This window comes from Amphiura filiformis, chromosome 9, assembly GCF_039555335.1.
Source record: "Amphiura filiformis chromosome 9, Afil_fr2py, whole genome shotgun sequence".
Classification (NCBI taxonomy): Eukaryota; Metazoa; Echinodermata; class Ophiuroidea; order Amphilepidida; family Amphiuridae; genus Amphiura; species Amphiura filiformis.
In genome coordinates this window covers 54420459-54448259 of record NC_092636.1, presented here as the reverse complement: position 1 = coordinate 54448259, position 27801 = coordinate 54420459, and the positions used below count along the sequence as shown (strand labels likewise).

The 27801-nt window shown below is 36.1% G+C and overlaps 1 protein-coding gene across 3 annotated transcripts in view; it reads left to right on the top strand.

Moving 5' to 3' along the window:
• Nucleotides 1-27801, top strand: part of LOC140161180 (proteolipid protein DM gamma-like) — a 170156-nt gene that overhangs the window by 124441 nt on the left and 17914 nt on the right. For all 3 annotated transcript variants that reach the window (XM_072184629.1, XM_072184628.1, XM_072184627.1), the window contains exons 3-4: nt 5505-5664; nt 6707-6863. In XM_072184629.1, coding sequence (XP_072040730.1) covers nt 5505-5664; nt 6707-6863 — 317 coding nt within the window. The remainder of the gene's footprint in view (nt 1-5504; nt 5665-6706; nt 6864-27801) is intronic.

The window sequence follows — 27801 nt, the reverse complement described above, 5'->3', positions numbered from 1 at the left end:
ACAAGAAGAGTATTTGAAATAGTTTGAATATTTAGTAAATATAATATACATCATCAGGCAACACAAAATTCGAACCACATACATGATAGTCCGTCTTGCTTCTTGCAAACTCCTTTTAATTAGGCTATACTTAATACGCGTGATTGTTAATACAAACATGGTGTGTATGACTTGTAATAAGAATGTATTTGTCCTTTGTTTACACTTACAATATATTACGATGTCTGCGAGGAAAAATAACAAAAATGGAATCTCCTCATAGCTTTATATAAATCTCCTAAAGCCCTTTCTACACGGAAAGGAGAGCATAGGGCCATTATGGTTCCTAAAAATAAAAATATATCTGAATGTCATATTTTCACGATTAGAGCTGACATTGATATTAATTATTCATGAGTACAAAATGTCTGGTATTGTTACAGCGGCCCTTCAAATAGTGCAAATTGTACGTATACATCTAGTAACTTCAATACAATCAAATAATGTCTTATGTTATATAAACTCATCCCAAAAAGAAAGTATCCATTTTGATTTTGGTCCATAAGTCAAAGATGGGGTCTTAAATCAATACCTACCCAAAGTATGTTACAGATAAACTTATTGCGTACATTTTGATACCTCATTTGTCCAAATCAATGCAGAATTGATGACACAATGACCTTTTGAATGCACCTACCCAGGATATTAAAGTTGCAGTAATTCCTATTGATGTCGCTTTCCTGCCTCTCCTGATTCTTCATTAAGGTACACCATATCAGAGACGGACTAAGACTGTTCGACGTCACTTCATGTGTTTTATTGAATACAGGTACTCTTTTACTCCTTCCTCAATGTTTTACCCTTCACACTTCACTGTCAATATCTGGTATGTCCTCCTGCTGTCCATCAATGACTGCCAGACATCTGCGGCACATGCTCTCAGTAAAACAAAATGAATATTGAGTAGCAGGACCAAATCAATAGCAATTACTGCAACTTTTATAATTGAGGTGATTGCATTCAAATAGTCATTGTGTCATTAATCTCTCCATCGATTTTGACAAATGAGGTATCAAACTGTGCGGCATAAATTTATCAGTAACATACTTTTGGTAGGTCTTGATTTAACACCCCTTCTTTGACTTATGGACCAAAATTAAACTGGATACTTTCTTTTTGGGATGAGTTTAGATGGCAAAAGGCAAACGGTTTGCATGTCCTCATCTGAGGCAGGTCACCCTTACTAATATCACCTAGATATTACGATGGTTATCATAGTACGACCAGTGACTATCTAACGATATTACCAATGTATAACCCTACAGGCGTGAAATATAGGAATTAAGAGTGCCTACATGTAGGAGGTTGGAGAACAGGTCTGCAAGGTCGGTGTACGGTCTGGTATGGATAGTAAAACTAATAGTATAAAGCATGCCAGGGTTCATCAATACAAAAAAAGTGTAAAGAGGATTAAAAATTCATTTGTAAGGATTAGGAATTTAAATTGATGAAACAACAACGTATTTGATAAGCCATTTTGGACTGGTAAATGTTTATTTATGACCATATTTAGGTCAATTTGTTACAGCGTTTGCGTATGATTCAAGAATATAAAGACAAGTTGAAACGTGTATTTGTGAAAGTACTACGCAATGATTTGACACCATCACATGACTATATTTTGAGCATTCAGTAGTGTTTTAGCAAACAAAAACATATTTCGATTATTTATACTGATCAATAAATGTAGGCTATATGACATTTAGCGATCCATATTGGAGATAACGAAATAGAACTAAAATGACATTTGATATGCAATATCCAGAACCATTTATCTGCGCATATCGGTAGCTCTTATATATGCAAGCGATACAAAATAGTAAAGTTTGGAATATAGTGTCTGTTCAGCGTTTCCTGAGATAGCGCCTGATATTTAAAGAAACCACCGTTTGCGTTGTTAACCCATGCGCATGTGTAGATGGAATTTCAATGTCAATTAAAATAAGAGGTCTGCATCAATTCAAATCAACAGCATGTTGGTTATATCACCAAGCGATGATAAAGCCCTTGTATTTCATATCGGTGACGTATTTCCTCAACTCAATATTCTTACAACATTAATAACAATACTTTTTTTTTTAATTTCAGAAATGTTTTTTAAGTGATTTGTGTTAAAATTTTACAATGTGTTATGGGTGTTCAGATTACTTAAGGAAATATGCATAAAAGGAATTCAGTATATCATTGTTCTTTGATGTGATCATTTATTATTTTTTTAACAAACCATTATATAATGTTCAATTCTAGACATGGACAATACCAACAGCTATCACACCAAAAACTGTATGTACACATATATTTTGCAGCAATTTTTAACATACATTTTCATTTTTATATCAAATTATTCTTCTTGTTCTGCTTTTTTGTGGTAATTTTATCTGTAAACTGCACATCCGTGTCAAAATTGAGGGCGCTATTTACATATATTTTAAATTTAAATTAGCCAAATAATATGATTTATATATTACATTTCATGATAAAAAGTTTTTTGAAAATTCCCTTGTCATTTGTTAGTCTCTTTGCTGATTTTCTAATACCATTTTACAAATGTCTACCCCTTGAAAAGATGCAAACAAGATTTTATATTAATAGCGCCATCATTGTTCAACTTTTCTTAAAATTGACTCGGTTTTACATGCCATCAAACAACCGTAAATGAGTTGAAGACGAGATTAATAAGCGTTACGAAATTTTACAATCATTACAGAGCTCAAATCTTTACTAAAATCATCTGAAGCTTTTGTAATTTCGACAGCCTTACTTTGACTTTCTTTATTTTTCTGTTTCCACGATATCCTGCGATGACATCAAATATCATAAAGGTATGCTCAACAGACCCAATTATCTTCAAATTCCAGTTCGCTCATCAAAACCTATCGTGAATTGAGAAATAAGTCGACGTTTTCTCTTTTCCACTTCAATGTGTTCACATTATTAGATTAGAAACGGATTTATTCAAAGCAGTGATTGGGTTGTGGGTTAACGGCCAATACACTATAGCCAATGTTCACGTAATAGCCATATAGATGCTGTGTGTTCAAACAGACAGATTTGATATTTCCTTTAAAACTTCTAAGCTCTTTATGTTCATATTTACCATTACCAGGGCTACTAGTACTCAGTTCAACATTTTTTTTCATATAGATATTAAATTTGACCACATAGATATGTATTTCTGAAACTTTTGTAAACTTAATGAATTCTATCAGTCCACACTCATCATCCGCACAGAGAGAATGAACCGTTTGTGACGAGTCTCCATAAAGCAGTTAACATTGCTCCTAATGTCCCCAAGAACATTAAGCATAATCCAACAGAGAAGTAGTAAATTGAAGTTTCAGGCGTCTGGTATTCCTAAAGCCCCATTTTATTGTCAATTTGTTGGGCTGATTATCCACGTTCTTTCAGAAAAGACCAGGTGGTGGTCGCATTGCATTCTCTAAATTCAGTAAATTTTCATCGTCAACCGTGTAATTGAATGGGATTATTTTGAAATTTTAAAACGCTTGAAATATCACAAACAAATAGGCCTATGTTAATAAATAATATAAATACAAGCTAAAACCGTTGGGGTTCGATAATGAACCCCACAAAACAAACCAAGTATATGGAAAATGCCATACGGCCAGGCGGTTTCACAAGTTGCCGGCTCGATCATGCCATTCGCCGCCTGGAAAAGACCGTGTCAAGTAAATTGACAAGAACAATTACTTGAGGTAGTTCTGTATTTTAGCTAAAGAAGCCGTTCATATGTAGAAAATAAACACTACTTCGTTACGACTTTTCTTTCACTGTAGTATGGTCTATCGAGGTTGATAAAAGTAGTTGTCTTTCATCATACGATCTTGGACAACTCGCTTGGCTTCCAATAGTGTTGGTATTCAATTGGTTCTACAACTTTCTCTTTTGGCCGTGTCAAATTTGTGTATCCATCGATGTTAGCTAATTCGGCGACTTTGCAATATTCTATAAAATCCCAAGTTCACATGCCACACTCATAGAAATTGTTCGTTGGCATTACTCAGTAAGTTGATGTAAGTCGTTGCGTCAACTTTCCGAGTAATGCCAACGCGTACAATTTTGAGTAACGCTGACTCGATATCATTATGTTGGTCGCACTCATTTGCACTTACTTTATTGAGTTGTTACAACTCAGAAAATGAAACTAGCCTATAGGTTAGCATAATTTTCTAGAGGTGTGCCAGAGGATGTTTAAAGACATTCCCACAACCCAATGCGGTTTCTGACCTTGTATGTCTGGCTTTTGTACACATGTGGTACAGTTGATCATACCTTGCATTGGGATTGTATGCAAATATCTGGTGTTTTCATCCTATTATTTAACATTCAAAACATCGAGACTTAGGAATAAAATTAATGCAGTGGGACAATATGAATGTTTCCTGTAAGAAAATCAAATATCATTCTTAAGTCTCAACTATTAGCTCGTTGGCTGCAGTTTTAAAATTACCATTTTGTGTGTGTGGCAATGGGGACTTTGCCTTTAAAATTAGGTTACATTGATCAAATTTCCCAATCATAGTGCATTGTAGGAATGCCTTTAAGCCTCCTCTGGAGGTGTGCTATAGTATACAAAATTTTGCACTGATTACAAAAATAAATATTTGAATACTGCTAATTGTGCAGAAAATGATCCAAATTGGGATAACTCAAAACAATAAGTACCAGTAACTTAATATGAACGAGTTACATCAACTTACATGTTGAGTTACAATAACTCAACTAATTGGTTCTTTGAACCTTGTTTATTTTTCTAAGTTCCCTGAACTTGAATTCAGAAGTTGGCATTACTTAAAAGTTGACGCAACGACTTACATCAACTTTTTAAGTAATGCCAACAAAGTTGATTAGTTGACGGAACTTTTGAGCTTTTTCAGCATTTTTAAGTTCGGATAACTAAAATGAATTTTGTTTTGGCAACTTTTACACTATTTTTGAGTTGTCCAAACTTACTCCTTTTGAATTGCGCCAACAAGGCGAACAAGTCATTTCTATGAGTGCACTGATCCTCAGGCATAATAAATATTTAAATTGTCTATTGTTCTATGCAAAGAACTGTTCATTTTTTATGTAAAATGATGAAATATATTAAAACTGTGGTCAGATATCCTACTCTATATGGGCAATATCATATGGTAATAAACACGGGGTACTGGTTATTCTGTCCGTTGGAATACAGCATCTCGTATAAGCAATGTTGTTTATTACGTATTAATATTCTCGCATGATTCGAAACATGGGGTACTGTAAAGTATCATTATGAACTATATTGACTGCTAATACAGTCCACGAAAACATGTAAGATCACCACGCGTCTGGTGTTATTATAAAAGCCGCATTAATTGTTAAAGAAAAGTAAACAAAACCCGGCATCAACAGCAACAACCACAAACCAATTTAATTAAATTAATTAATTTTATTTCATTATGTCTTCCTTTATACAGGTACGAAATATTATTCTGGGTGTTAATAGCAGTAGTGTGTGTGATGGGCCTCTTTGCAATCTTGCTCCTTGTCTTTGCATGTTTTTCAAATGGAAGTTCAGGACGAAATACCTGCGGCAAACATTCCGCACGGTGTGTGGGAAGATTTAGCACCAGTCTGGTACGTATCATAGTTTGAAATGAACGGGCTATAGATGAGTTGACATGTGACGTCATTGGTAGTCAGTTTGTCGGCAATAGCAGTATGCGCGCGAATCATGTTGTATTCAGGATCCGTGCTTTTAAAACTCCCGCCACATCTAATATGGCACAATAAGGTCATTGAACAGTGTATTGGTCATATGCAGTTTGCCCAAGCATATCAATAGGTGATTCCCTTGCCGTTGTTGGTAAACATTTATGTCAACTCATCTATAGAGACACTTGAATCGTAAAAACATCAAAACAATAAACAAACACAAACATAACAGTTGCAATTTCAGTGAGGTCATAATCTCACCCAATGCCCCTTAATTTAGATCCAAACGGTTTGTCTCTTACCAAGTGACCCCATATTTTCTACATTATATATTTTGCTCTCACCGAATACCAAAAATCATGCCCAATGACCCCATATTTTTATATAATGCTCTCACCGAATGCGCTTTACTGTTTTCTGTAAAGGTGTCCGTCCTATACCTATATCCATTTCATATTGAAGTGCCCCTCGCGCCTGACACACCTGACAAGTCAGGGTTTATAAAGACGATCCTCAATGACGTCATCACCATTGTACAAATGTATAAGCAGGTGTGCATAGGACGCCCCTTGATGGAATGATTGAAAAGCAAAGGAACAGTTACAAATCTATCATGTCACTCATGGAGCCCTCTCGTATTAGATTGAAATAAGGAAATTTACCATTACCCCAGGTGCCGTCTATTATAAGCGTATGAACGATTCAATTTTGACTATAAGCTGTTGAAATTGATTGATATGAAAACAAAATTGATCCAAGCTACCAAGAGCAAATACAAGGATGTATAAAGAATTCTGATTCAACCACCAGGTGTGAATAGAAGGGTGGGAAACGGGATGGGAAGGTCTCTCCAAAATGGATAATTTATCAACACCTTTTATTCTTTCCGTCCCGATGTCACCCATCCAGTGTCACCTCTCATTTCGTAACCGTTTAACCCTATCTCTCTTCTCTTTTTTCTCAGATGATAATAGCGACTTATGGCGTTAGTTTGGTGTGGTTGGTGACCGTTGTTGGCATGTCAATGGCGTTTACTTTTATGATGATGGTTCGGGCCTATTGTAAAGGCAGCGTACCTGAAAACCCACCAGACACCCAATGTTTGGATCTGGCACAATATGGTAAGATATCAAATTCCCATCATTGAACCATCGTATCACAAGATTACGCTACAAGGCCGTGTACATGGCTGTTACCTTTATTATAACAATGTTTCTAATATTTTGTAACATAATAGTGTTTCAAACCTTTAGTATTAAAAGCTGTATACATACTCAAATACCCATAAAGTATCCAATGTCTGGATCTGTCGAATCGTCCACTGCCACTGACCCCCTGTAAGCCACACTGAATCGTCCATTGTAGCCACTCCTATTATATTGTTACTTTTGATTTGGGGTCACCTTGACATGTTTATACTATCAGTAAATACAAAGGAATGATAATACCACGTGTCTTCCCTGATTGTAGAGGCACGAACATGATGGACAAAGATAGGTTAAAATCTACCACGCATTGTGCGCCGGCCCATTACGGAGGTCCACCCGTCGGTCCAGCAATCGGATAATCTGTTCGAAATATCACCAGGATTAGGGTTACGGTTGCACTAACGGTAACATTTTGGGTTTGGACTCAACCATATGTACTACTGTTCGTTGACTAGTGTGTAGTCTGGAGTAGTGCTGGACTACACCAATGTCGGAGAGTAACAGTTCACCAAGATAGTGAGCCATTTCTCCTAGCGCTTAACGCAACGTGTTATGGCCCTTATGGCTTGCGATACGCCGTAGGCTAATATGCAACTACGTTCTAGATCTAAACAACCCTAGTCAACAACCTTAGGTATAATAACTCTGGAAAAGATGAGTTTTACTGGCCTAAATCTTAATTCACCATATATGTGCCTCTTGTGATGCCCTTTAAGAATACTAACCTAAAGTGACAGTTTACAAACACTAACCACTCAGCAACAATCGTATCCTTAACGACAACAATCAAGTCATAGGATGCAGCAACATCATATGCATTGCAAATGGCGTCCCTGTGGTCGCAATTTGTATTCTCAAACAAAACACTTCACAACGGTCACTACTGTTGTTGAACTTTATGGACGACATAATAGAGTTTGTCCGGGGAGTTTGTTGACCATTGCTTGACCATTGGCCTACAGACTGAGTGAATGTCACGAAACTAAGATTTGTTGTTGTTATTGATATATGAAATCAATAAAATGTAGAATCTATGCAAACATCAAAAGTAACTCTTGGTTAGATTTATGTTTGTGAAGCAATGGTTATTGTTGCAATATATTATGAGATGCAAATAAACGCTGCGTAGTTTGATAAGACACCACGCCGACGATAGGAACTCGCTCATGTAAACGACACAGAAATGGTGAAGTATTCAGGAGGGTGGGGTCAAGATTCCCTTTGATGGCTGCATAAACCAACTAAACCGACATTAGACCATTATTGTTAAAATAAGGTTAGAGAACTATCGGTGAGAGTAACTTAAGAGGTGGCTAGAATTCATGTCAATCCTGCAGATTTATTCCAGACAGGTAATGGGGTAATTGTTAATAACATGAGTTGCCAGACAGTTCTACTGCAAAACATAACATAATTATAATGTAACCTTTTTCATCACAAATAATGTAGTTACCATGGTAATCGGGAACTCGATACAACCTTTTAAAGTGTACCTACAATTATTTTTCACTTTTGTGAAATTATTGTCTGATTTGGCAGATGTGACAGACATCATTAGGTAATTGCTCTCTCGTTTTGAAAAATTGACAAGAAATACATGCACAAAAAGAAGTGTTGCAAGAGGCAAAGATGAAGTTACGAAGTTACATCTGATAGAATTCCGATTAATATGTCAATGACATTGTTGCTATCGCATATTAAGGTGCCTTGCGGTAAAAAGACTTGTATAGTAATGTAATTACAAAACATCTTAATCCATGTATTTCATTTGATGAAGCGTAACCTTTTTAATACGATGAGTTCATAAAATAGATACATTAACGTTCTATATCTGATATATTGAGAATTCATATAGGATTACATGCACCTTAAATCCTTTTCTGTGCGGATGACATGGTCTCGGCAGGTTTACTTGGAAAAGATGTATCAAAACTACGATATCGGTTAACGGCCATATCACTGCATATCGGATGCAATCTACACGAAAATACATTCAAATGAATATAAACAAGTCTATTATTAGCTTGCCAGTTGTACTGATCGTATAAAAGTGATGTTTCTTTATCAATGATTGGATCATACAAAAGCATGCATCACCACCTTCACCATGATCACTGTACTGGTTGGGAACGATCTGGTTTACACAAAACATACTACGATCTAAGAAGGGAAACCCCATTACGCTTTCAGTACTCAGAATTTCTCTCGGCTTACCTACTATATGAAATTCAATACCATGCAGATAACTAGCACTTTCAGTCCCCTCATTCATGAATATCCTTTCGCTAATGTATCCTGTTTTTGTTATAAAAGACAAAATATAATGGATTTGAAAAGCCTTTTGTCGAGTTTTGAAAATGAGTGCGTGGTTAAGTAAGTTCATGTTTTGAAGGTTTTAAAGTATTCAACCTTTACTGTTGTCATCAACTGCCTCTGAGCAAGTTCCTTGGACAAAAATGCTTTAATGGAATATTATTTGTTTTTTATTATTTGAACTTTATCGACGTTGATATTTAACCAAAAATACCTTAACATATTTATCTGAATAAGAAGCGTGGTTTTTGTTTATATGTGTAATGTACTTTTGTGTATAAATAATCAGGTCAGGGAGCTCGAATTGGGGTGAAGTGTCCGAGATTCATTATACATTGGAGTACTAACTTTGATATTGATTGATTGTGCCATGTCCCAAAATTTGAATCTTGCAACAAATAATCCACAATCCATCCAATCGAACCACAATACTTCAGTGATTGACATGTAGAAAATGGACATTGCGAGTGCACTCCTTCGAACGGGACGTTCAGTCGTGGGTCTTGGCCCCTTGCACCGATTGCCACAGAATACGAATCGTCATACCGCTATTTTTGGGTACAAAATACCGATCATGATCTAATCCACCGAAAAAAAAGGAATATGTGATTAGTCTAGTTCGTTAGAGTATTCGCCACTTGCAGGTTCCGCCATTATGCACTATATGCGGGAGAGCCTCGAACTGGCAGCATACATGAAAGGAAGAATTACGTAACCTTACACAGAATGTTATATGACTGGTTCAATTCCCATTCATGTGTGCTGCCAGTTCGAGGCTCTCCCCGCACATAGTGCATAATGGCGGAACCGTGCAAGTGGCGAATAAAGAGGAAGCCCCGCCAGAGCAGCTCTTCTGCTTCTTGGGTGAACCAAACCTGCCTGGTTATCAAATTAATCAGTTACAAGGTTATCTCTGAATTGACAGGTGCTAATTTGTGTTTTAATGTTATTGCACCAATTTGCACTCAAATCAGAGATAACCTTGTCTCTGATTAATTTGATAACCAGGATGGTTTGCCACACCCTAGAAGAACTGTTCTGGTGGAGCTTCCTTTTTAATGAAAAGAGCATTGCGGAAATCAATTATGTGTTTAGCCTGATTAACAGGGCTCCTCTGCTGAAAGATTATTTAAGCCATTAGTCAATGTCAATGAATTTGACCTGGTTTTCCTGCTATAATGGCACTCCATGGACACTTGTTGCTCTAGCCAAATCTTCATAATCTACATTAATGCCGCAGCTGTTGCAGCAATGACAAGGATAATAATGATGATAATAATGATAATAACATGATAGTTAATGCTGTCCCACAGGAGCGTTACGCCCCTGCAAAACAACAGAATATCCCAGGACTTCCCGATCACATATTAGTAGGTCTAGATGAATCTTTATACCAGTTCTGGCCCTTTATTGTAGGTCACAATATCACTGAAGCGAATATAAAAGATACATTTTATTCAGAAATGTAACTAAGATTAAAGCAGTCAATCAGCAACGCCACTCTAACGGTCTTACTTTATTGCTTAGGTGATGAATGACAATGTTAAGGGTTTTTCAAAATCCATAGTAAGTTTGAGATCCATAGTAAGTTTGAGGCGGGAGTGGGAAATAATAACGAGTTCCGAATACTAATAATAGGCAGTGGACTTCGGTTGTATATATAAATGCGCTTTTATAAATGCGCACGTGACCAGATGGCCAGCGCCATATTTGCATTACATCACTGTCAATCACTGAAATGGCGACCATTGAAGGAGTGGCTACAGTTGCGACCTTGTTTCGTGGCTAGCACTGGCAAGGAACATTGGCTGGAGGTTCGATGCTATAAATTTGCAAGGATAAATCATGGATATCAAAGGATCATGATTATTGCACAGCACCCCCCATGTACAAACATAACTAATGTTTATTTATTTATTTTTATTTATTTATTTATTTATTTATTTATTTATTTATTTATTTATTTATTTATTTATTTATTTATTTATTTATTCGACGAAAAACGAAAACCCTGTTCTATTTTGAACAAATTGGGAAACAAATTTTTCCTGTACAAATGAATGCCGACCCCAAATTTCGGAAATTTCAGGAAATTTTTTTTTGTATTTTCTCAAATTGAAATTTATTTACAGATTTTCGTTTTTTTTTTTTTTTTTTAAAAAGCTTTAAAAAAATACCAACCGACCGATCGACCCTACTTGAAAGGTCCGTTCGCCCATATATCAGGGTTTCTCTCTTTCTCGCCTTACTTATAATTTTATAAATATTATTTGTCCCCCCCCTTCCCCCAAAACCACCCCTCCACCCTTTTACACTCATAAATTAATTGGTTTTTGCTAACTTTCCCTTCCGTGTAAAGTAAAACTTTATAAGCCGGTTGAATCAAACTGAACAAAATTGACGTATACAATTACAATATACCATGACAATAATGTGTATGACGAGATCTAACTTACTAGCTGAATAAAACTCAAACCATGCATCACATACGTGATTGTACGTCATATTGTCATATAACGTACAGTGGCGTAGATTTCTTTTTGACATTGGGGGGATGAAGTTGGAAAAAAATCTTGAAGTATAGGCCTAGTCAATCCAGCACCTTTTGGCGACCGAATTAGTTTATGATATAAATGCGCGCGAAGCGCGCGAAAATTTTTGCTATTTTGAAGCTAAACTGATGAAATATGGTGTAAACGTAGATTGAATGCGCGAAAATTTGCACTTTTGGGGCTAAAATGGGCAAATATGAGGTTAATTTGGTCAGAAACCCATTATTAGGCGTCAACATTGGGGGGGATGATTGTATGGACCACCCCCCTGGCAAAATATTGGGGGGATTCTCCCCCCCCCCCCCCATCTCCCCGGGATCTACGCCTATGATAACGTATGAGCGTGATGTATAGTATACGAGTCTTCCAGCCGGGATGATTAGATCATGTACAGTCATCTACGTGTTTATACTCTAAATTGTACGTCAAAGGGTGACAAAGGGCGTACAGATTACCGATTTAGCATGGGGGACACAAAAGGTGTTAAAACACATTTTGAATTTGTTTTTGTCCATTTGCGAGCGAATGAGTAAATTAGAATTGAGGAGGTCGGGCGGGGACATCTAGCCTATTAGTTTGAGAGGGTCATTATACCGAAAAGGGCGTAAGTTATAGTTTCCTCAATTTACGTTATAATTAGAGTTAAAATTAGGGTCAGAGTTATGTTCATTGGCGGCGCTAGGGGGATACTTATCTTGACTCCCAAATAAATAATTCCATGACCCCTTCCTTCCGAAGAAAATGACAGCCCCTAAGTTCCCTACGTGCAAACATTATCAAATAACATCATCGGCAGCTACCCAGTTCTGACCTTAATGCCAGTAAGAATCACATTTCGTCATCAATATGGCCAATTATTGCCACGCCCATTTAGCACGGAAATGATGAAATATAACTTTTTAAATCAGCTATATCTAGCTTTTCCGTCATAATTTTTTTTTTTCCGTGATGGAAAATCCAAATAAAGAGTTTATGTTTCGGGTCAAATTATTTTGCCCTTTGCAATCAATGCCACTATTTTGCAAAATCAATTTTCCTTGTAACCTGTCATTTTCGCCTATACTTTTGCGTGTGGAATTTGTGCACATCCGGGTACCTTACATCGTTGAACACGGTATGGCGACTTGTAGATGTCACGTGCGCATTTATAAATGCGCACTTATATATACAACCGAAGTCTACTGATAGGTAATACCTTTAATAATAACCAGCACTAGTACGTTGGAAATAAGGTACAGTGAAGGAAACTTAAACTGAAAGCTTCATATTATTAGAGTCATGCGGTAGCATGACCAGCAAGTTTTAAAAAAAACGACTGATAAAGAAGAATAAGCAGATGCACCGCAAGACTATATTTACACGAAACAAAACGCTATTGTTCTATGATATTTTTCACTGGGTACAAAATATATCTAAAACCATGCTAAATCTTATTTACTGTCCAAAGTGTAATATTTTAATAACTCATTAATTCAAAAAGTTACACCAATCTTACAGTCAATCCGATTATTTCATAATAAACAAACATTCTTGTTTATTTCACGCGGTATTTCATAGCCAAAATTAGTGGCAAATCATAGCTAATATCCAGAATCTTTCGTCACTGCTACAGCCATACATGGCTGTCACTGTCGCACTACTTTTTGAGATTCACTTTCAAAATATACTCTAGCATTTTCCTGGATACCCTACATACAAATTCTAGATCCCATTCGCCAAAAAAATCAAGTTTTTCACAATTCTTTTATTCTTTCCGGACCACAGCATACATTCATATTAATAAATACTCCACTTTCACACGTCGTTATATCGGGACGTCCACGTGGCGAAGTGGTTAAGGACATGGACTTCTAATCCACTTAAGTAGTTTTGCTCAAGTTCGAAACTTCCCATCACCTTTTTTTTTTAAATGTTTTATTAACCAATTTATTGTCATAAATCAAGAATAACACCATTTCGAACATCCATTGCTATTGTGATATTATTTTTTTTTTTCATCAAACAAACATGTTTGATTTTTTATTCACATTTAGGCCTAGGGCCTACTTTCACCATGCAGATGCTTTCACCATGCCTGACGATCATGATATTTCCGAATCATTTCACATTTTGGATGCATTGTAGCCGACGGGGACCCAACTAAAGGCTGCTAGTCAGGTGTAGGAATGCGTGTATTTGGATTTGTCTATATGTGTGAAAAAGTATGGAAGGCCAACAGGGACAAAAACGTATCCAAAAAGAGACAACCAAATATGTAATGCCATTAAAGTCATACGTAAAGACAAATTAGCAAAGCGGCAAAAATACCCAAATGCCTATTGCAAGGAGGGACTGTCCCCACCACAATGACCACATACACACGGAAACCCCGATAGAGAGCAGGGCTTGAAGAATGAAGGAAATTAAAACCACAAACCGCTAAAGATCACCAACAACCGCCGCTCAATAGGGATGTCAAACTAGATTGCCCCACATGGTTACAAAGAACCACAAACCGCGAATTTTGGATATCCACCTAAATTGCCCCGCGAGGCTACAAAGAAGTGTGGTTATCCAACAAGCTTAAGCTATTATCCCCTTAAGCTATAAACTATCCCCAAGAGACTACAGGGCTTGAAGAATGAGGGAAATTAAAAACCACAAATCGCGAAAGACCGCCAACAACCGCCGCTCAATAGGGAGGTAGATTGTACAAAGAACCACAAACCGCAAAATATGGATACCCAACCAGTTTAAAAGACAATTTAGCCACCGATAGAGGCCAGGGCCTGAACAAGTAGAGAAATTAAAACCACAAACCGCGAAAGAACGCCAAAAACCGCCGCTCACTAGGGATATCCAACTAGATTGGCCCACAGGGCTACACAGAACCACAACCTGTGAAATTTGGATATCCAACAAATTAAAACCACAAACTGTGAAAGACAACCAACAACCGCCGCTCAATAGAGACATCCAGCTAGATTGGCCCACAGGGCTTCAAAAACCACGCACCGCGAAGTATAGTTATCCAACAAGTTTAAACTATAAATTAACCCCCGATTGAGGGTAGGGCATGAAGAATGAGAGAAATTAAAACTACAAACCGCGAAAGACCGCCAACAACCGCCGCTTAATAGGTAAATCCAACTAGATTGCCCCGCAGAGCTACAAAGAACTATCAACCGCGAAATTTGGATATCCAACTAGATTGCCCCGCAGGGCTACAAAGAACCACACACCGAAAAGTATAGTTATCCAACGAGCTTAAACTATAAATTAACCCCCGATAGAGGGTAGGGCATGAAGAATGAGGGAAATTAAAACTACAAACCGCGAAAACCGCCAACAACCGCCGCTTAATAGGGAAATCCAACTTTATTGCCCCGCAGGGCTACAAAGAACTATCAACCGCGAAATTTGGATATCCAACTAGATTGCTTCGCAGGGCTACAAAGAACCACAATCATTAAAACATAATTATCTTGCTAAGTCGTGGCACTTAGACGCTTCCGTATTATAAGCCTTGCTACATAGTTTCAATTTGAAGTAAATCGGACTCTGTGTCTCGCTGGCATCGTCAACATGTGTTGTCCATATTTACATTTTCTTAGTTGCCTTGAATAATTAAAGTATATTAAAATGTATATGTATCCCTATTAACATTACAGTCACGCGGTAGCTGTGACCAACAAGTTTTAAAAATAAACGGCTGATAAAGTTTTATCAAATTATGTACTGTCATAAATCAAGGATAACATAATTTCAAACATCTATTTTTCGTTTTATTCGTTTTATGGAGTACTTCGTAGCCCGATGACTTTCCAAGCTTAGAGCTGCTTGGCTACATTCATAAAAGAAAGAAAATCCACCAAAAAACGTTGACAACGTAAAGAAAGCAGCAAGTTTAAAAAGCCCCCACCTCGGCTCACTTTTTGAAACTTGGTCCCATTTTGAATATCAACAGCAAATCGGTGTTTTTAACGTTTAAACAATAGTATCATTGTCATTAACATGCCTACTTGTTATTCGTTTAATTCAATCATTGGTCATGAACTTAATAATTATCATAAAACAAAACATATAAGGATATTGGCCAAGAACAACATAATAACCTTTCTGATCGTTCCAGAATGCTAACAACTTAATATCGCATCGGCACATTAAAGATACATAACACTTCTGGAAATGTTTTTTAAGTTGATAATTATGACAAAGATTAAATCAGTATCTTTTACAAATGGGACCAAGTTTCAAAAAGTGAGCCGAGGTGGGGCTTTTTAAACTTGCTGCTTTCTTTACGTTGTCAACGTTTTTTGGTGGATTTCTACTTACATGCAACATTGTATACCGGTGTTTCATTGATAATAATGACTTAAATATCTCGACAGAAATGATTTCTCACATTTGACTACGGTTGTGACTTCGGTTGTGGCGTAGTGTATGCCTAGCCTTTCCGCACGTTCCGGGAACTAGGCCAGGTTTTACTCTACTGAATGCAATAAAATGAGCCGAATGTGGTGTAAAATCTTTCAAGCAAGCCAGTGAAATATTTGGTTGATTTCGCCAGTTAATGTCAGCTGAGAAGCATACAAAAGATTATTCACTTCAAAGTACGCCCTCTCCTTTTGTGCCCGCATTGGGAGCAACTTGAACGAATGCGCTGTGATAATACATCTATATTTCAAATAAGTCACAAAGTTAGATTATTAAAGTTTAATAAGTAAATAGTGTATATGTCTAGCTATGTCTGACTATAAAACAAGGGTGGTTTATTCTCATTTGGAATATGATTGTTGAAATAAGAACCATACTTGAATATAATTATGGATGACTTGAAATAAAGTAATCTACACAGCTAGCTTTCACCTTCACATACACTATTCCTATTGCTGCATGCTGACCCCAGAGGTAAACTGCTCCACCAGCTACTTTGTGGCTAGTGGCTACAATCCAATACCAGTGTGCATACTGAACATGTGATTCCGATGTGTGTACTCAACCTACGCGGGTACTCTAGAGTACCAATAAACTAGCTGGCCAACAGTGTACCCCGTACCTCTAGGGTAGCAAGAATCTGGTAGTGTACTTAAACTCATTCTTAACGCACTTCATGTCAATTTTTAGTGTCTTGAAATCAAGTTTGGCGTCAGCATAAACATATTCTGTAGCATTTCAATTAAAGCTCATTTAAAGCGAAACCTGTTAAGCACCATATCCTTCCGTATCTCGTTTAGATTTTCTTTGGCTTTACCTTCTTAAATATACATGGCTGTAGACAGAGATTCAGAGTATAGAAATGCCATATAATGGTCTTTAAACGCAAAGCGCAAGAGAAGCGTAAAGAAGTTTTATATAGTAAGTATTACGATCCATTAGTTCGTGTTGTAATTTTTTAGTTACGGTATGTGCCTGTCAATAGGCCCCCTCTTTTGAAGTCGGCTATACCCGATGACCCCCTTTTTTTTAGTTGCGGCTACCCAGTGACCCCCTTTTTTTGGTTGAGGCTACCCAATGACCCTCTTTTTTCTAGAATAGCATCATCAAAATGGAACAAAAAAATGCAGAAACTGTCAAATTTTGCTCAATTTTTTCAAAATTATGCCGAAATTTTCAAAATGTTGCTCCATTTTTTTTCAAGTAATTATGTTTATAATCATTCTCTGCACTTCCTTTCAGATATTAAAGCGACGCTTAGATTGCGTGTAAATAATTTAGCCTAACTACCGTACTCCACAAAATGTAGAATATTTTCTTGAATAAAACAACATAAGTATGTTTCTGTTAAATACTGATCCCATCATCGTCACCCCAATTTGCGATTTAGATTGAATTCACTCGTATATGGCATTACGAATTGATGTGGGCTTTAGGAGAAATTGTATCGGGTATTTAAAAATCACTGAATGTTTAAAAAAAAATGAAATTGCAATGGCTTATTAGGATGTTAGAACTGATACAGGTTAATGTATCGAACCTTGATGGATTTTATGTTAAAAGAATTCCTTTACCGCTTATTTCTAGGTTAATATGATCAATCTTCATAAATTGAAGTTATCCAATGATGGCAAAATTGAAAAACAAAATCAAATTAAGAATAGGAAAGAATCGGGTTAATATCATGTCATAGAATATTTCTTCAAATGTGTAATGGTATTTCTTCAAGCTTTAATAATGCTTTCAATATAGGACGAATTCAAAATCTTTCCTTGAGCTTTTGCAATCATTCTTATTGACCTTCAGACTAATGAATCACATATATCGCTATGTTGTTGTCTTCTGAGAGTTGATTTTCATTGTACTGAGTGATGCAAAGAAAGTACCATCCCTGTCCTCATGAGTATTATGTCATGTTTAGTATATGATGAAGCCAAATCAATGCCAGACATATTAATGCTACTAACTCTCTAGACCACAATGAGTCGTAATTAATGAAACTTGAAATGTATCCTACAGTATTATTTACGCAACAAAATCCTACATTCAGCTCCTAGCATTATTTCTAAAAAGATTTTATATTTGGCCTCATGGGGACCTGCAAGGTACATTCTATTTTAATGTAACAATATGCGGTAGTTTTATTGACAAAAACTCCGCTTGTCAGTGATACATTTGGGTAATACGGATTAGGATCTCATTTCCCAAAATCCCTTGCGCGTAGCTGTATACACACTGTAGTGAATAAAATCCGATCTTAATGTGCAAAGAAAAAAGAATTCCTGTAATTATGTGAAATGGGAAAATGTCCTCCTGTTTTAATTTTATGGCGACAATTTCTGTAGCAGTGCTACTGAATAAATTGATGAAATTATCATATTTCATCGACAGCGTTTGTTTTCATAATATTGTGCTTGCCAAAGGCCCTGTATTAGATTTCTTCACTTTATATCTGTGTTCTGTTATTTTATACTTTATTCTGGAACATATTGTGGAACAGGTAACTGTAAATGTACCGTGTGCTTTAAAATATGGTAAGAAACCGCCCAAAATTGCACATTGAACACATACCGTATCCACGTGTTTTGAGAATGACTAATGGTAGCTCAAAGCAACCACTACGTTGTACATTTCGACATTTGTGGTTTGAGGGATGTAGATAATTAAGACAAAGACATTCAGTGCTGATTTCTTCATATCTTGCGGCTAACGATGAATGAAAATTACACATGAACGTCTGGCGAAGGGGGGGGGGGGGGGCAAATGTTCAAGAATCTAATTGGGTTGATTTGTAACACACACAATTTTTTGCGTACTAAAGGTCTTTAAGGGGGTACTACACCCCTGGCCAATTCTGTGCCCATTTTTGCATTCTTAAGGGATCTAAAATGAGCGTTTATTGCGTTTCGACAGTATTTTTTGTGCAACATGAGAGCACCTCAGACCTATCGAATTGCATTCTGAATACGAAGCATGTCTTTCTGATATCAAATAATTTTCATTTTTTGAAAATCACAATATAATACAAATTTTATGACAAATTATAAAAATTTGATATTTTTCAAATTTTTGATATATAACAGTCCTCGAAGTGAATTATATAAATCTAATGATATATTCTTAAAGTGTATGTAGCAGGGAGGAAAAGCCGACGGTCAATTGAAAATTTTGACCTTTCATATTGAAGATATGGATTTTTTTCCCAAAAAGACCTAATTTTTTTGGGTGTTTTGGGAGAAAAAAAATCTATATCTTCAATACGAATGGTCAAAATTTTCAATTGATCGTCGGCTTTTCATCCCACCTACATACACTTTAAGTATAAATCATCAGATTTATAAAGTTCACTTCAAGTACTGTTAAATATCAAAAATATCAATTTTTAATGATTTGTCATAAAATGTCAAAATTATTTGATATCAGAATGACATTCTTCGTATTCAGAATGCAATTCGATATGTCTGATGTGCTCTAATGTCCCAAAATAAATACCGTCCAAACGTTCATACCCCAGCCCTTAAGTAAGATATGTATATTATAGGGGCAAGGACTAAAACTACTGGACTGAAAATTCAGCAACTCAAGGCAAATAATTATTGATTTATTGATCAAATATTGGTTTTCCCTCATTTTTGACTGTACCTCCACAACTGTGGTCTGTGCTGAAATAAAAAATTTCCAGTGCAGTAGTTGTAGTCCTTGCCCCTATAATATACATATCTTACTTGTCACCAATACGCTATAATTTTTGAGTAAAATTCAAAAATAGGCACAAAATTGTGCAGGGATGTAGTACACCTTTAACACTGTGGTTAGTAGTTACGATTATCAGCGTAAACACTAAAGCATTGTGATTTTGCCACATTTTGGTTTTGCGAAGGCAAAAATGTAAAATCAATTGAATGAGCTAATAAAAGGTGTGTAGCGTAGCGTAACGATTTAAGGAATTCCAAGGTTAACAACAGTGTGTGCGTTTCCTTGAAGAACTCTCCATCAATTCCAGCAAATTTCTTTCATGTCTTTCATTCTCTACAAAATTAGCGACATCGTTTACATAGGTTGTTGTATTCCAGGGGACAGAATAACCAGTTTCCCATACTTATTACCATGTGATACTGCCTAGTAATAGTAGGTGACATCTTATGTAATAGCATTGTTTCGGTGAAAATCACTGACTGAAAACAAGTTGCTTAATGTACTATTAAATATCTGTGCACTGTCAAGAACGTATAAGACAGGCTAAACCTTTGCTCTAATAATTTAGTACTGTGGCTCCCGTGAAAAGGTAAACTACAGGAGTGACTATGCCGGATGACCGTAAACAGGTCCGTCTTGGCATACTTTTTTAGCGTACTCCAACATTGTAGTATAAGCAAGTGACATACTGCTCAAGACTAAACATCTTTAATAGCATAGTTTTATTTATACATAGCACAACAGCATATTACCCAATTGACATTAAATAATAGTCAATTCAACTCTGTTCCAACCTGACTGATATACCGGGCAGAAACATTTAACTTTGTGATAGCGCATAAAGACATCCAGGCTACCTCACAATTACCCCTTAGTATTGAATTTCAAATAACTGAAGACACCGTAAAACTTCGTCAGTACATGCAGTGATTTAAAATAATGTAGGAAATTCCTGTAACTGAAAGTAACATATATCAAACCCGGGAAGGAAAAGGGGGAAAATAAAAACACGAGAAAGTCAACAAGTATAGGAATAGCTCTGGGATAGATAAGTTTTACTGGCTTAAATCTTAATTCACCATAACCCCTTTTGGGATGCCCATTTAAGATACTAACTGACAGTTAACAAACACTAGCAACCGTATCCTTAACTGCAACAATCAAGTCATGGGATGCAAAAACAACATATGAATTTCAAACGACGTCCCTTTGGTCGGAATTTGTATTCTCAAACAAAACACTTCACAACGGTCGCTGCTGTTGTTGAACTTTATGGACGGCGTATGTATGAGTTTGTTGACCATAGCATTGCTTGGCCATGCAAATTGAAGGAATGTCACGAAGCTAAGATTTGTTGTTTTGCGAAAATACAGAATTAATAAATGTAGAATCTGTCAAAATATCAAAAGTCATTCCTTGTTAGATTAAAGTTTCTAAAAATGAAGTGTTACAATTTATAGGAGCCTGGCCAATACACGCTGCGTACGTTGATAAGACACCAAGCCGACGCTAGGATGTCGCTTATGAAAACGACAGTTTCTTTGGCCCGACTATGAAATTGTTGGTATAAAATTAATAACCTGCATACTTTCGTACCAAAACTCATACCCAAAATATTCGAACAACTTAACCGACATTAGGCTCCTATTGTTAAATAAAGGCTAGTACAGGGGTCCCTGAAAGAACTGTATAGTCGGGAACTGATTTTTGTGGGTATTTTAACGCATAAACCAAACATATACGATGTGCGATCACATACCTTTTGAATTTTGATAATTGACCGCTCCGTTTTTTTAATGAAGGAGTTTCGTAAAATGCTTATATTTCAAGAACGTTGAGGTCAATTGTCAAAATTCGAATGTATGTGATAGCTGATTTATTCCTCAACTACACTAATTATTTAGTTATGCATTGTTTAGTTGTGGCGTTAAAATACCCAAACAATTACGTTTCCGACGATACAGTTCTTTCAGGGACACCCTGTACAAAATGCTGTATAGGTAAGAGTAACTTTTACAGGTGGCCAGCAATCCTGTAGATGGTGATGGGGAGATTGTTACGATGTGCCAGATGTTTCTATGAAAAAGTACCCACATTATTACTGTTCACATTTGTGTAATTATTGTCTGATTTCGCAAATGTGACAGACATCGTTTTGATAATGACTCTTTTTGAAAACTTGAAGAAGAAGTGTAGCACGAAGGGTGAGATATAGTTACGATGTTGCATCTTATAAGCATAATTCTGTCAATGTCAATGATGTCAGTGGCATTGTTGTTATACAATACTAAAAATACTTGCAAAATGAGTCTTTTTGATAATAATTAAAGACAGAATATCTTAATCCATAAAATAGATACATTAACATTTTATATCTGGCTGAGAATCCATATAGGATTACAGGCATATCTGTGTGGATGAAATGGACTTGGCACGTTCACAAATACGGGGAGAATGTATCAAAAACCCACACAATCGGTATGTTAACGATCATGTAAACGAAAATAGATTCAAACGAACATAACAAACCTATTGGCTTACCGATTCTCGTGATGGGCTTTTGCTATTTTGTAAAGTTTATGTTTCTTTATCAATGATTGGATCATACAAAGCATTCATCACCACCATCACTGGTTGGGAACGATCTGGTTTTGTATGACATTACAACATACTACTATCTAAGAAGGGAAACCCCATTACGCTTCCAGTATTCAGGATTTCTCTCGGCTTACCTACTATATGAAATTCAATACCATGTAGATAACTAACATCTTTAGTCTCCTCACACTCACTCACATCCTTCTTTCACTAATACTTCATTTTCTTATAAAAGACAAAAAATAGTGGATTTGAAGCCGCTTTTGTCGAGTTTGAAAATGAGTGCGTGGTTAAGTAAGTTCTTGTTTTGTAGGTTTTAAAGTACTCAACCTTTACTGTTGTCATCAACTGCCTCTAAGCACTGCACAGTGACATCGTGCATTGATTATGCCCACAAGTTGTTTTGACAAAGACGCTTTAATGTAATATTATTTGCTTAAAATAATACTTCAAACGTCATGGGTATATTACACTTTATCCACGCCGCTATTTAGCAAACATACCTCAGCAAAGTTACCTGAATATGAAGCTTGGTTTTGTTTGTGTGTAATGTACTCTTGTGTATAAATAATCAGGTCAGGAAGCTCGATCGCATTCATAGAGACAATTCTGCATAATGAATACTCGCCTGGGGTGAAGTGTCCGAGATTCATTATACATTGGGGGTACTGACTTTGGTATTGATTAATTGTGTCATACCATAATATTGACATCCATAATCCATCCAACCATGAATACTTTGGCCAAGTATATAAAATTGACAATAAGAGTGAGTGCACGTCCTTCGAAAAGGGACGTTCAGTCGTGTGTCCTGGCCTCTTGCATCGTGTATCCCAGAATATATCATGCACCCTTGAACATGGATATCTTTATGTTCTTCATGTTTAGGTAAAAAGAGTAGAGGGAATTCGTGATTGGTCCAGTCTGCCAAGGTTATATGGCATTGCGGAAATCAATTATATTTCTAGCTTGATTATTAAACAGTTATTGTTTTATAAAGATTATTTTTAACTACCAGTCCAACGGTCAATTAATTTGACCTGTTTTGTTGTTGTTGTTGTTGTTATAATGCCACTCCATGGACAATTGTTGCTTTGGTCATTCATCATAATCTACATTAATCCCACAGCTGTTGTAGCAATGACTTGGAAGTCGTAACAATGGTGATAGTGGTTGCTGGCCCAACACTACTAGCTGCGTCTCTGCAAACAATAGATATGTTCAAAATCAGCGATTTCCTGGTCGTATAATAAGCATGATAAGGTTCTAGTCCAGGACCATTATTGTAAGTGACATAGTCACATAAGCGAATATAAAAGACATTATTTTATTCAGAAAAAAACACACTAATTGAATGGTTAACCAATCGATAGCGTCACTCTTACGGTCTCACCTTATTGCAAAGGTAGTATGTAACGGGATTGTCAAAATATATTATAATTTTGAGGCGGGAGTGGGAAATAATAACTAGTTCCGAATAATAATAATAGGTAATACCTTTAACAACAAATAACTCTAAAGCTCTCTCTAGTACGTTGAAATTGAGGTACATTAAAGGAAACCGAAACGGAAAGCTGCAAATTATTTCTACTTACATCAGTCATACAACATTTTATTCTGATGTTTTATTGATAATAACTTTAATATCTCATCAGACATGTCAGAAATGAAATCTGACATTGGACTACCTACCATTTAGTTTGTGACTTATTTATGTCTTTCCTGGTTCTATTGGTTTCATGTATAAGAACTTCTGACACAAACTAGTTCCTGGCTTTACTCTATGGAACATGTTGATGTTGAATGCACTTACAATTGATAGAAATAAAATCTGACATTGGAGTACCATTTTATTGGTGGCTTAGTCTATGCCTTTCCGGGCGCTATTAGTTTCATCTGTAAGAACTACTAACACAAACTAGGCCTGATTATACTCTACTGAATGCACTTTTGAGACAGAACATGTCAAACTAAAAAAGATGACCTGCAATATTTGGTCAATTGTCTCTTTAAAGCCGGAGAGCTAATAAGCCCGCGCCATGTTAGATGGGTACTCATCGAATGTGTCAGATCAATGAGTTTTCATTATCGAAATGAATATGAGTGTATCTGACCAAGTGACCATGCATGGTCAGAGATACACTCATTAGGCCTTCAGATATACCAAACAAATAAAAGTACTGATTTGGAACAAGATCGAAACAGTCGAAATCGGAACCATGCTTAAATAATTATGGATGACTTGATATAAAGCAATTAATCTACAGAGCTTTCGTTTATACTCTTAAACTCACTTTATGTCAATTTTAGTGTCTGGAAATCAAGTTTGGCGTCAGTATAGATATATTCTGTAGCATTTCAATTAAAGCTCATTTAAAGCGAAACCCGTTGCGCACCATATCCTTCCGTATAGCTTCTCCTTGGCTTTACCCTCTTATATATGGCTGTAGACAGAGGTTCGAGAATGATTTTGAAGGTGGGCATTTTCCATATAATGGTCTGATAATGATTCGATCTAATAGTTCTTGATGCAGTTGAATTAAAGCAACACTCACACTTAAATAAAACCAATTTAGCCTAACTACTTCACAAAATGTACATGTAGAAATAAAACAAAAAAGGTACCTGTGTTAAATTCTGATCTCATCATCATCATATTTACAAAATACCTGAATGTTTTAATATAAGAATTGCGTAATTGTAAAGGTTTATTCGAACAAGATAGAAATCAGAAAGGCAGATTCGTAAATAACTTTAACCCAATGAGAAGTACCTGCCGATTGGACAAAAAGAAGTTTTCATTATCAATTGGACCAATGCGCAACATTGTTAGAATAATTTCACCACGCAAAAAAATTGGGGTGAATTATTTGCAAAGCTCCATTCTGATTGGTGATTAAAGTGACGATATCATGTAATTGACCGATCAGAGGCAATGTTAGATCGGCAGGTAGTACTCAGGGGGTTAAAGTTTACTGTATCGAACCTTGATGAATTATATTTTTAACATTTAGTTTTTGGTTAAATGTGATCAATCTTAATAAATTGAAATTATCCAATATTGTCAAAAATGAAAAAATTAAGAATTAGAAAAAACCAGGTTAATGTCATGTCATACAAGTTTTTCTTGAATTGAAATGAGTATTTCTTAAATCATGAATATCGGCATGTTGTTGTCTTCTGAGAGTTGATTTTCATTGTACTGAGTGATGCAAAGAAAGTACCATCCCTGTCCTCATGAGTATTATATCTTTATCATGTTTTATATGATGAAGTTAAATCAATGCCAGACATATTAATGCTACAAGCTCCCCATACCACAAATAAGTCGTAATTAATGAAACTTGAAATGTACTGTATCCTATAGTATTCTTTACGCAACAAAATCCTACATTCAGCTCCTGGCATTATTTCTAAAAAGATAATATAACAATATACGTTGTTTTATTGACAAACCGTCGCTTGTCAGTAATACGACGTATATTTTGGTGATACAGTTTGGTATCTCATCTCCCAGACACCCTTGCGCGTAGCTGTGTAAACACCACAGTGAATGAAATCCGATCAGGATTTCCACAGCAAATATAATATTAATATGAAAAGAAAACATATATGAAATAGGTAAAATCTTCTGTTCCTCCTGTTTGAATTTTACGGTGACAATATCTATAGAAGTACTGCTGAAAGAATTGATGAATTATGCAACAATTTCCCTTCACTGAAACATGATCATTAGTATAATGTTATTGGATTATTTCACTAAGATTAATTAGCATTAACCTAACCCTTAATCAGCATTATCATAGATGTCAAATTGATCTAAAGTGAAAGACAGAGAAGTGAACATAATTAATTGCTGAAACGGAACTGCAATTAGAAAAAAATAAGACGATATTGAAAGAGAGTATAGGTGAGGAGAGGAAACGAGATGAAACAGAGAAGGGAAAGGGAAAATAATTCAAGAGAAGAGAAGACAAAAGTAGGAAGAGAGAAGAGAAGAGAAGAGAAGAGAAGAGAAGAGAAGAGAAGAGAAGAGAAGAGAAGAGAAGAGAAGAGAAGAAGAAGAGAAGAGAAGAGAAGAGAAGAGAAGAGAAGAGAAGAGAAGAGAAGAGAAGAGAAGAGAAGAGAAGAGAAGAGAAGAGAAGAGAAGAGAAGAGAGAGAGAAAAAATGTAAATGAATTTGTTGTCGCAATGTAAAATAAAACGCCTTTAACGAATCCCTGAGTTATTATCAAATACCTGTAGTTCTTTTCAATTCATTCTGTTATATTCAACTCGGGTTTCGATTATGACAGCATTTTGCTCATCTCCTTGCACGCATTGTAAAATTACTCCAATACAACATCGGGCATTAGCTAATCAAGACATGTCGTTGACTATTAAGACAATTCAAATAACTCCTCTACCCTCTCGCTAGAAAGGCAATTACGCCTTCTTCTGACTGTCAGGCTTAATCGGCAAACTGAAAAACACTGATTACGCCCGCCTAAATTCTACGTACAGACTAAAGCGTTACTTTGATCAGTCATGTTTTTGCGCACTTTCTATATACTCTATTTCTAGGTAAAAGGCAAAAAACACCAAAAGAAGCCAATGCAAGCAATAAAACGTAAAAACGAGACGTAATTCTTTATCATCTGTTGACTTCGCAATCAATTCAAGGTCAATTACGTTCATCTACTGGATTTGTTTTCATAATATTGTGCGCGCCATAAGGCCTGTATTGGATTTCTTCACTTTATTTCTGCATTCTGTTATCTTCTACTTTATTCTGGAACACATTGTGGAACAGGTAATTGTAAATGTTGCCTGCGCTTTAAAGGATTGTAAGAAACCGCCCAAACTTGAATAGTGAACATATATCAGGTAATGTCACCGTATCCACGTGTTTTTAGAATGACTAATGGTAGCTCAAAGCAACCACTACATTTCGACATTTGTGGTTTGAGGGATGTAGATAATTAAGACAAAGACATTCAGTGCTGATTTCTTTCATATCTTGCGGCTAACGATGAATGAAAATTACACACGAAGTGTGGCAAATGTTAAGAATCTAATTAGATTGCATACGCAATATTTTTGCGCACTATGTGTCTTTGAACTGAGGTTAGTAGCCGCGATTATCGTTTACTTAGAACAAGATCAAATTTTGCCACATTTTAGTTTTGGCAAAAATGTAAACTCTAGTGAATAACTGGTGAATAAGCTAATTAAAAGTGGGCCATAGCGTATAGTAACGATTTTATTGCACAAAATTAATAGCAACAATCGTTTTC